General features: G+C 49.1%; 1 protein-coding gene across 1 annotated transcript; it reads left to right on the top strand.

The window, feature by feature from the left end:
* The first annotated feature begins 8,102 nt into the window (after nt 1-8,102).
* On the top strand, nt 8,103-11,137 carry LOC124695973 (glucan endo-1,3-beta-glucosidase 8-like). Its single transcript, XM_047228768.1, has 3 exons — nt 8,103-8,461; nt 8,556-9,696; nt 10,844-11,137. Exons 1-3 carry the CDS (start codon nt 8,130-8,132, stop codon nt 11,135-11,137), a joined length of 1,767 nt encoding a protein of 588 aa, XP_047084724.1. The 5' UTR covers nt 8,103-8,129.
* The last annotated feature ends 445 nt before the right edge of the window (nt 11,138-11,582 follow it).

Here is an 11,582-nt window from a genome sequence, read left to right as displayed (position 1 = left end):
AAAAATTACGAGATCGAAACGGAGTGGAAAAGACGCACGAGGGCGTGCCACCATAGGTCGGCACGGCCTGGCTTGGGCCCGCGCCGCCCTATGGTCTGGCCACCTCGTCGCCCCTTTCCGAGTCTAGTTCGATCTGGTACTTTCCTTTTGTCGTGAAATTTTTTGCTATATAATCCCCCGGACCCCTGGAGGTCCGTATATCGTTTTCTCGACGTGTTTTGTTTCGAGCTGTTTCTGCCAGGATCTGTTTTCGGTTTAGAAGCACCATGGTCTCCAAGAACAAGGGCAAGGAGCTTCCGGATGAAGATAATCAAGATCGTGAGTGGAAAGAGGAGGACAAGAGCGTCAAGGAGGAGGATGAAGAAGAGGTGGAGGAAGACTCGCGCACACACCCGCGTGCTATCGTCGCAAGCATCAAGGTGGTGGAAAACCCTTTTAGTGCAAACAAAAGCGCAAGAATTCGCACCGGAGGATGGGTTCCACGTCATTACCTAGCTCCGAAGACATCTTTATTAGGCACTCACCATCCCTTCCGCAATCTAATTTTCAATAATCAAATTGAAAGGATTCCCAGGGCAGCATTGCCTAGCAATTGGGATATAGATCGTTCTAACACTGCAGGAAGGACGAAGCCTGAGGGGGAAGAGTGGGGAAATAACTCCAAGAATTGGGACTCGCCGTCGGACATACTTCTTAATCGCGTCGAGCACAATTCGGAGATGATTCGCAACCTCACGTACAAGATTGATGAGCTTCAGGAGCTTGTTGAGAAGCTTGTCAGGAATCTATCACCACCATCACCGAAGGAGTAATTCATCATCGGTATTGGCATCCCCTTGGTTTGTTCCAAGCTTGGGAGAGTGCCGCGGTATCACATCATCACTACCTTTTACTTTTTATTGTCAAGTAGTGTCATATCATGAGTAGGGAAGTTATCATATAAGATGGGTTGCAGTTTGGAAGTATCTCTCCTTTAGTTGGTTGTCTATGTATCCCTTGGTGTGAGTTATCGTTATGGAATATCAATGAGAAGTCTTATCATTTACATATTGCACATCTTATTTTAGTTTGCAATCTCTACTATATGATTTACCTTGTTGTTAGTATTGGTATCACTTTGGGAGCATTGAATAAATCTATTTGGTTTTGGCAAACTTAGCATTGGTCAATAGCAACAACACTTTGAGGTTTAAGTAGAAAAGAGAAATACATATAGTTGTTTCATTGTCTTTCTTTCTTGTTAGCTCATAGCTTATTATTCTGAAGTTAAAATTGTTTGTGCTTACAAGGAAGATGCATGATTGTTTCTATCACATGTATATTTGTTTGTTTCCCTCGACTCTTATGCTTGCTAATTAACCTTGCTAGCCAAAGACCTGTACTGAGAGGGAATACTTCTCGTGCATCCAAACCTTAACCCAAACCTATGCCATTTGTGTCCACCATAACTACCTACTACATGGCATTTTCTGCCATCCCAAGTAAATACTTCGTGTGCTACCTTTAAACAATTCAAAACTTATTATCTCTTATTTGTGTCAATGTTTTATAGCTCATGAGGAAGTATGTGGTGTTTTATCTTTCAATCTTGTTGGGCAACTTTCACCAATGGACTAGTGGCTTCATCCGCTTATCCAATAATTTGCAAAAAGAGCTGGCAATGGGATTCCCAGTCCCAAATTAATTAAACTAAATAGACACTCCTCCATGGTATGTGATTGATGGACGGCACCCGAAGGATTCGGTTAGCCATGGCTTGTGTAAGCAAAGGTTGGGGGGAGTGTCATCATCATAATAAAACTAAGATAAAAGGGCACTCCTTCATGGTATGAGATTGTTGACAGGCACTCGAGGATTCGGTTAGCCATGGTTTGTGAAAGAAAGGTTGGAAGGAGTGCCACACAAAATAAAAATAAAATGGGAGCCGCTCTTTGAAGGTTGTCTGGCAAGGGGGTTAGAGTACCCGCTACCAGTCGTTGACAACAACAAACACCTCTCAAAATGTTACTTTTATTATCTCTATATGATTTCAAAACTGGAAAAGCTCTAGCACATGATTTAATCACTGCTTCCCTCTGCGAAGGGCCTGTCTTTTACTTTATGTTGAGTCAGTAAACCTATTTCCCTCCATCTCAAGCAAGCATTTGAGTAGTTGTGATCAAACCATTATATTGTGATTTGCTTTATCATGTCTATTATTCTTCCTTGTTTAGTACAAGTTTTATCTGAATGAATATAGCTTTGCAAGTTATCAATGATCATGAGGAGACCATTATGATTGAGTATGCAAGTTGAGCCATATAAACTTTAACATGAGAGCGCTGCTCAATCAGATAAGTATAATCTGTCAATTGTTCTCTGACCAAGGTCAAGGTTTGCCATCACCAACTATGATTTCTTATGCACCTTTATTTGTGATTACTTTATACTTGTTTCAAGTTGAGTTATATGAGGAAGTTGTTTACTAGAATGTCTTGTGTGAATGAATATGATGCTTCTTGTCCGTATTTTATTTATCGACTCTTCACTCCATAAACATGTGGTCCTGTTTATCGAGTTCGGTTTCGCTTGGGGACAAGCGAAGTCTAAGCTTGGGGGAGTTGATACGTCCAATTTGCATCACTATTTTGTATCATAATTTGCTGTTATTCATTGATATATTTCATATTTGGACACAATACTTATGTTATTTCATCTATTTTGCATGTTTCATCATTATTGGAGGATCAAGCACCGGAGCCAAGATTCTGCTGGAAAAAGCACCGTCAGAACGCAATATTTCGGAAGATCAACTGTGGAAGGAAATTATACCAAAAATCCTATTTTTCAAGATGACGAAGGAAGCCGGAAGGAGGAGCCGAGAAGGCCCAAGGTGGGGCCAGACCACAGGCCGGCGCGGCCCATGGCCTGGTCGCGCCACCTTGTGGTGTGGGGGCCCCACAGCCCCTTTCGCCTCCTTTTCTTCGCGAAACCCTTCGTCCCGAAGACCTAAGCCACAGAGGGTACCTCACGAAGAGTTACAGCCGCCTCTGCGGGGCGGAGAACACCAGAGAGAAAAGAGCTCTCCGGCGGGCTGAGATCCGCCGGGGAAATTCCCTCCGGGAGGGGGAAATCGACGCCATCGTCACCGACATCGAGCTGGACATCATCTCCATCACCATCATCATCATCATCTCCACCATCATCACCGCCGTCTCCACCGCTGGACACCGTCACCGCCGTAGCAATTTGGGTTTGATCTTGATTGTTTGATAGGGGAAACTCTCCCGGTATCGATTTCTACTTGTTGTTGATGCTTTTGAGTGAAACCATTGAACCAAGGTTTATGTTCAGATTGTTATTCATCATCATATCACCTCTGATCATGTTCCATATGATGTCTCGTGAGTAGTTCGTTTAGTTCTTGAGGACATGGGTGAAGTCTAATTGTTAGTAGTGAACTATGGTTGAGTAATATTCAATGTTATGATATTTAAGTTGTGGTGTTATTCTTCTAGTGGTGTCATGTGAACGTCGACTACATGACACTTCACCTTTATGGGCCTAGGGAATGCATCTTGTGCTCGTTTGCCAATTGCGGGGTTGCCGGAGTGACAGAAACCTAAACCCCGTTGGTATATCGATGCGGGGAGGGATAACGGGATCTCGAGTTTAAGGCTGTGGTTAGATTTATTCTTAATTACTTTCTTGTAGTTGCGGATGCTTGCAAGGGGTATAATCACAAGTATATATTAGTCCTAGGAAGGGCGGTACATTAGCATAGGTTCACCCACACAACACTTATCATAACAATGAAGATTATTTAGCCGTATGTAGCGAAAGCATTAGACTAAAATCCCGTGTGTCCTCGAGAACGTTTGGTCATTATAAGTAAACAAACCGGCTTGTCCTTTGTGCTAAAAAGGATTGGGCCACTCGCTGCAATTGTTACTCTCGCACTTTACTTACTCGTACTTTATTCAACTGTTAAATCAAAAACCCCTGAATACTTTTCTGTGAGCATTTACAGGGAATCCTTCATCGAAACTGCTTGTCAACACCTTCTGCTCCTCGTTGGGATCGACATTCTTACTTATCGAAAATACTACGATACACCCCTATACTTGTGGGTCATCACTATGTTGCTTCATTGCTGAAGCGACGAGTGTGCAGAGGTGGTTGATGTCGATTTCCTCATCTTTCTTGGTCAAAAGCTCCGCAGCCTTCTTCATGTTTTCCTTCGGAGTTGTGAGCGGCTGCTGATCAGTGGGAGTTGCAAAGGTGATCTTGCGGGGGCCAATGGCACCCCGTCGGATCTTGTCTGCCTCCTTGTGAGCATCTTTCATCATGGATTCCCAATGTTCTCGGAGTTTTTTGGCCTTCTGCAAGGAGTCCACAGCTTCCCGCTCTCTTTTAAGGAAACCATCCATTACATCTTGAGCATCTTTCCTTTCTTCCAGCATTGCCATTGCGGTGTTGGAAATTTTCGTGGCGGTGGCCAGTATCTCCTTCCTTGTTGCTTCTAGAGCTTCCAGATCTGCGGCTTCGTCCGGAGTTATAGGCTTGTTGAGAACTTATGTGTGCACTATGGCGCCTATACCTGCTTGCTCCACGAGCTCCTCAGGGGTTAAGTATTCCTCGTGCTCTGAAGTACACACTCCTGCAAGATCCGGCAACGCACGATGTCGTACCCACGAAGGCGGAGTCCCTAAGTGGGACGGTCCTAGGTCGGAGGGGTTGGTTTCATCTTTCGCTTCATGCTCCAATCCAACTATGGTTGCAAGGACCTCCTTAGGCTGGGCGTATTCTGCTTCAGATTGTCCATCGCCTCCGAGTTCCTTCAGCGCGCGATTGTATTCTTCTGTGTCCATGGAGGAAGTGTCGTCAGATGTTGGGCTCGGGTTGCCCAAGATTGATTCTTCTTTGTCTCCGGCACCCTCTTGCTGTCCCGGAGCGTCGCTATCTCCGACAGCCTCTTGCTAGTCCGGAGCGTTACTATCTCCGGGTGCCTCAACCTGCATGGGACCAGCTCCGTCCTGAGGAGGGGCGGTTCCTACGGTATGGGCGAGGAAGTGCATGAAGTGGCACCTTTGCTTCTCTAACACCTGGGAGACCCAGCCGGATCTGCATTGGTCTTCCACCGTTGTTTCCTGCTCAGGGGCGGATTGGGTGGGTTTTGAATTTTCCAGATCTAAGGCGGAATCTTCCCTAGGAAGTTCCTGCATCTCAGATCGGATCTTCGCGACTGCGTCCTGCTCAGCAGCGGCATTTCCGTCGAATCCACGGTTTCACCGATGAAGATGTGTATCCCGCCGATCGGGATGATGGAGAGCTTGACGGGGTTTGTCCTAGCCGGAATCCAGCATTCGTCCTGAGGGACGACGGGAAGGTTTCCGGCGTACAAGACGCGCCCCACGGCCATGGTGTCGCCGATGCCTCCGAAGGTAGAACCCTCCCGGTTCCGGCCTCCAGACACCGCAGGCCCCACGGTGGGCGCCAACTGTCGTTTCCTAATCGACGGTACCTCGGAGGAGGGATCCACACGAGGGGGAGAAGAAGTAGGGGCCATAGGGCGGAGAGTCCTCGGGACGGTGGTACGCGATTTACCCAGCTTTGGAACACTTGCTCGAGGACAGGGCCTACTGCTACTTGTCTGGAATTATATGGGCGCTTTCGCGTTGTTACAATGAGTTGTGGTTGTCCCCCTAGGGCTCCCGGGATCCGGCTTATAAAGGCGCACGGATCTAGGGTTTACACGGAGAGTCCTAGCCGGAATACAAGTTACCTAACTACAGTACATTATCTTGCCGTGCACGTCAAGGATCCGCCTTCCTTACATGTCGTACTGGATCCGGCTACCCCTAATGGGCCAGGCTGGATCCGACTCCCAGTGTCAGTTTGGTGGATCCGGCTCCTTGTTCCTGGGCTGGACTTCATCCATCTTGATCTACAACAACTGGGCCGCTCGATGGGCCTCATGCCATCATCACCGTCTATGGGCCACCTGGGCTTGCCGGATCTAGGCATTGTCGATGGTACACCCATGAAGTATACCCACAACAGTTATCATTGATGGAGGTAGTTTTCACAACCTTGCAAGCACCGAACTATGTTCAAAGCTCAACCTCCAACTCCGGAAGCATCCTCATCCTTACCATATCCAATTGCTAAGTGACGATGGCAATGTGAAGATCTAACACACCATGACCGTATCCTTCATGATTGGAGCATATGAAGACACCATCGAATGTGACGTCATACCAATGGCGGTGTGCCACATGCTACTTGGTCATCCTTGGAAATATGACAAGAAGGCAATCCATGAGGGTTCCACAAATGCTTATAGCTTCAAGGTCAACGAAAGACATTCATTCTACGCCCAATGACTCCTAGCCAAGTAATTGCGAACAATGCAAAGGCTTTAGCGAGGGCACAAAAAGACACTAACACTGGTATGAATTCGAATACAAATCCATAATAGCAATCAAGATTACAACTATGGTTGAAGGAGAATGGGATCAGTGATGGTGATGGAGATGCAGCGGTTGATGATGAAGGGGATGATGCCATGTCCTCCGATGATCCGTGTAGCAGCCCAGATGATGTTTTCTCTAAAGTTCCTCCTCCAGATCTATCCCATAGGTGGTGTTTCTGTGTTTTTCGAAGTTGTGTCTTAGATCTCCCTGCCGACTGCAAGGGATGAAGGTATTTGACGAGGTGGTGCTCTTGGCACAGCGTACGGGCGGAGTCCCCCCGTACCAATGCCCGCTAAACTTACTGGAACTTGTCCTCGCATTTCCCTTTCACCCAGGTGCATGGTTAAGTGCTTAAATGATTTTTATCACGTCAAAATACCATAAAAATGATAGTTTTTATTGATATTTCATCATTGCCTTACTATTTTAAGATCATGCGTAGACAAGCATAAAAGGGCACGGTAGCGCGGTAAAATACAAAAATCCTATTTCTACTCAGAGATATCTATATGAAATAGCGGTGTAAAAACATGCTAAGAATCATCAATAAGTTGCGAGTACCCCATCATGACACTACCGTTGACAAGGCAATGAGAGTGAAGTATTTGTAGGAATTGTGTAAGCATGTTAAAATAGATCTTCATGTGAAAAAGTGTATCCCATGCATGACCTACCATCTAGAAATCAGTCTCTCTCTTCATGCAAGCGCCGCTGGCACACACATGCCTCACCCTTGTACCCATCCTCGATGCCACCAACTCGTACTCGGCATTGTACAATCCCTAAGGGCACAACGGCTACTGAGAACCTAGAAATGGTCACCGTGACACCCTCAAGGAAGATGTAGCCATACCTCACGGGCCCTTGCAAGCCAGATTTTCTCTCGTTGAGCTTGGGGTTGGTGAGGCTAATGGTTTTGATGTCGATGAGAGTACGGTAGTTGTGCTAGAGATTGTAATGTTGCAATGGTTGTTGTGCATGCTGCACATTAATATTCTTTATGTTGCACATACGCGGGTGGCTTATTGTTATGATTATATGTTTTTCGATTATATGCATATAATGTTTCATGGGGATGAAATCTGTGTTGAGTACCACCACATCGACTAAGCAAAGCTTCCCGGTTGTCTCCTGACCACATCTACAAGATCGAACCGACGGCCTTGGACCAGTTCCGGTAGACACGCCACCACATTCCCATTGCGTTAAGTCAAACAGCTGGAGCAACCCCCAGGTCAGGGGAGCGGCTAGCCCCGTGGCCCGTGCCCACTACACCCTTCCACAACCGCGTCCACAGTTTCAGTTCAGTTCGGGTCGTTCGTTTCGATCCCACGTTCGATCTATCCAGGATAAACTGCCCTCCCCCCGAGCCACCACAAAAACCTCGCGCTTAACTCCTCGCCGTAGTACGTCCTTGCACCATTGATTGCCCCAGCGGCGCCGCTCTGCCTGCCTTTTCCCGTACGTAGCAGGCCGGCCGGCCGCTCGGTCGATCGATCGAGTTCCAAAAAGTTGCGGTTGTTGAACTCACCAGCCACGGATCGATCCCTAGAAAAGTTTCCCGATTCATTTCGTAGCACGTACGCGGAGCACGTGTCACTACTCGGTTGGTCTCCTCCTTTTATTAAGCGCGCGGGCGAGATCCGGGCGAGTCATCTCGATCGATCGAGCGCAATGGCGGCGGCGCTGCGTTGTGTTGCGGTGGTGGTCGCAGTCGCCGCGGCGGCGATGGGGGTGGAGGCGCTCGGGGTGAACTGGGGAACCATGGCGACGCGCCGGCTGCCGCCCAACGTGATGGGCCAGCTGCTCAAGGACAATGGGTTCAAGAAGGTGAAGATCTTCGACGCCGACGAGAACACCATGATGGGGCTCGCCGGCACCGGCATCGAGACCATGATCGCCGTGCCCAACGACATGCTCGCCGCCGTGGGCGACTACGGACGAGCCCAGGAGTGGGTCAAGAAGAACGTGACCAAGTACGACTTCGACGGCGGCGTCAACATCAAGTACGTGCATCCATGAGCTACATTGAGGTCTCCGTTGTTCTTGCAGTTGATTTTATCTTCTGTGTTTATGTTGTCTTATTAATTGATCCATCAGATTTGTGGCGATTGGCAACGAGCCGTTCCTCACGGCGTACAATGGCACGTACAACAACGTCACCGTGCCAGCGCTCAAGAACATACAGCGCGCCCTCAACGAGGCCGGCCACGGGTCGGTGATCAAGGCGACAGTGCCGGTTAACGCCGACGTCTACGACTCGCCGGCCAGCAACCCTGTCCCCTCTGCGGGGAAGTTCCGCGACGACATCGTCGGCATCATCACCGACATGGTCAAGTTCCTCAACCACAGCGGCGCGCCATTCAGCGTCAACATCTACCCGTTCCTCAGCCTCTACGGCAACGACGACTTCCCGATCGACTACGCCTTCTTCGACGGCGCCCCGCCAAAGCCCGTCATCGACAATGGCATCAACTACACCAACGTGTTCGACGCCAACTTCGACACCCTCGTCTCGGCGCTCAAGAAGATCGGGTTCGGAGACCTGCCGGTCGTCATCGGCGAGGTCGGCTGGCCGACGGACGGCGACAAGCACGCCACCGTGCCCTACGCGCAGCGCTTCTACGCCGGGCTACTCAAGCGGCTGGCGGCGCGGCAGGGCACGCCGCTCCGGCCCCACGCACGGATCGAGGTGTACCTGTTCGGGCTCATGGACGAGGACGCAAAGAGCGTGGACCCGGGCAACTTCGAGCGCCACTGGGGCATCTTCACGTTCGACGGGAGGCCCAAGTTCCCGCTGGACCTGCGCGGCAATGGGCGGCCGGCCATGCCGGCCCCGGCCAGGGGCGTGCACTACCTGCCGCGGCGCTGGTGCGTGCTGAACCCGAACGCCAGCAACACGACGGCGCTCGCGGACAACGTCGGCTACGCCTGCTCGCGCGCCGACTGCACGGTGCTCGGTTACGGCTGCAGCTGCGGCTCACTGGACGCCACCGGGAACGCCTCCTACGCGTTCAACGTCTACTATCAGGCGCAGGGGCAGGTGCCGTCGGCGTGCGACTTCCAGGGGCTCGCCATGGTCACTGACAAGGACGTGTCGCAGCCCCCCTGCAACTTCAGCGTACAGGTCGCCGAGTCCAACGCGACGGCCGTGACCATGACCGCGGACGCCAAGTCCTCCGCCCCGTCCTCGGTGCCGGCGCGGGTGGCCGCCGCCGTGCTGGCTTTGGGGTTCGTGTTGGTCTCAGCGTAAGGTGAGGGGAGCATTGTCTGTAGGTCTGTAGATATGTGGCAGTCTGGAAATGTTGTACGCTAATTAAATTGGTTGCTGTTTCTGCTCAATTATCATAGTAAAGTTTCTTCACAAGTTAGTAACCCAGAGTCTAGAGACAGAAAAAATATAGTCTGGCTGCAACCAAAAAACCACTCTATAATCTATATCCATACAACACCAATGTGCAATTGTTAGTGCTTGTTCCGAAATAAAGAAAATTACTAGTGTTATTGAGGTCGTACTACCATGGTTTGTTATTTCTACTCAGTCAGTAAATGTTGTAAAATAAATTTAGAACCTTCTGTATATAAAATAAAATTAGAACATTCGGTCATTGGTATTTGCACAAATTTGCTATTGTTTAGTGGGCCTTCTGGAATATAAGGATCATATCATGAGCTTTCCCCATGTCTGCGAGGGGGGTACGTCAGAAGTCGGAGTTCTACTTGTTGTCAAACAATGAAATAAGCGTGGTCATCTGGACAAATAAAATCATACAACTAGTAAGTTACTTGTCTGTTGCTAGTATTCCATAGAAACATAACAAGAGTTCATTGGTCTACTTCCACGAACACATACTCAAGGTACATGCATTTCTCGATGTAGGGCTGGGTCGGCAAAATTCGGAGCATGTGCCAAACTTTAAAACAGGCTCATCTAAGTAAAAAATGAAAGCAATAAATTATAATGTATGCACATGCCATCATTGAAAGGAGCATGGAAGGATAAGATTAAGATTCCTTAAAATATCATCAGCACTAGTCTTTGTGAAAGAAGATAAAAAGTATAATGTTGTCCAAACATTTTCATTCTCTAGATGTTGTTGATCCTGAATCCATGGCTAAGAATATCTTTACATCAAAGATCGATCGATCGATTCCAGCGTCCGCGGGCCTTGCACGATCAGACCAGCCCAGGTACGTCGCTACATCAAAGATTGATCCATCGATTCTAGCGTCCGTGGGCCTTGCACGACCAGACCAGCCCAGATAAAATAAATCAGCCCTACCTCCCCGATCGATTCCTCTTGCTCCGACAAAACAAAAACTGTCGAGCTCAGACCGAGCAGTCGATAGGTTCGCAATGGTTATATCCCAATGATCTTTCCTAACAGCCACCATCACCACCGGCCAGCCGGGATAGGTTCGCCAGGGTCGGTCGGGATAGGTCTCCCGCCGGGGCCTTCAGCTGCCACTCGCCTGAGAGAGCAAGCGCGATCCTGCGCGGGGAACTGCAGTGCAGGTTCACATCGCTTTTTTCGTTCACATCGTCGTGCGACACGCAGGAGAAGATCAGGGCGTCGCTGGAGATGGACACTAACACGGACGGGGAGACGGAGGAGGATGCGCCGCGCTTCACACCCTACACGCTACGGCGCCAGCAACTATCAGGCCTTGTTTACTTCTAGGGTATTTATGGAGATGGGAGAGGATTATTTCGTATCCCGAAAAATCCCCACTAGTCCGTTTACTTCTCCGGTTTTGAACGACACAATCCCGAGATATCCCCTCCCATCCCCTCTCATCCCCACATTTTTTGCCTAAATCAAAAACTCTCCATCATACTAGTGTATTTTTGGGGAAGGGTATTTGAGGGGATTGGGTGAACACCAAATTCCCTCCTATCCCCATACCCATTAGGAAAAAAAATACAAGAGAAGTAAACAAGGCCTCAAGGGGAAGTGCTCCGGCGATCGAGAGAGCGGTGTCGACCACGTCAAGAAACTAAAGTCAGAGGTCAAAAGAAGATCGCCGAGGACATTAACCGTCTCGTCCTCCTACACAGTGAAGACGGGGAGCCTACGAGGCATCGCCGCTTCGGCCGTGGTGCCGCGCTGGGTGCTGCTGGCGCGG

This window comes from Lolium rigidum, chromosome 3 (assembly GCF_022539505.1).
Source record: "Lolium rigidum isolate FL_2022 chromosome 3, APGP_CSIRO_Lrig_0.1, whole genome shotgun sequence".
Taxonomy (NCBI): Eukaryota; Viridiplantae; Streptophyta; class Magnoliopsida; order Poales; family Poaceae; genus Lolium; species Lolium rigidum.
This window is presented reverse-complemented; position numbering and strand designations above follow the sequence as displayed.

What these genes read in the sequence shown, in the direction of transcription:
- LOC124695973 (XM_047228768.1), top strand. Translation starts at nt 8,130, where the DNA reads ATGGCGGCGGCGCTGCGTTGTGTTGCGGTGGTGGTCGCAGTCGCCGCG. An exon ending in GACGGCGGCGTCAACATCAA is followed by an intron (nt 8,462 to 8,555) that starts GTACGTGCATCC and finishes TTGATCCATCAG; the next exon opens with ATTTGTGGCGATTGGCAACG. An exon ending in TGGCTTTGGGGTTCGTGTTG is followed by an intron (nt 9,697 to 10,843) that starts GTCTCAGCGTAA and finishes CTTTCCTAACAG; the next exon opens with CCACCATCACCACCGGCCAG.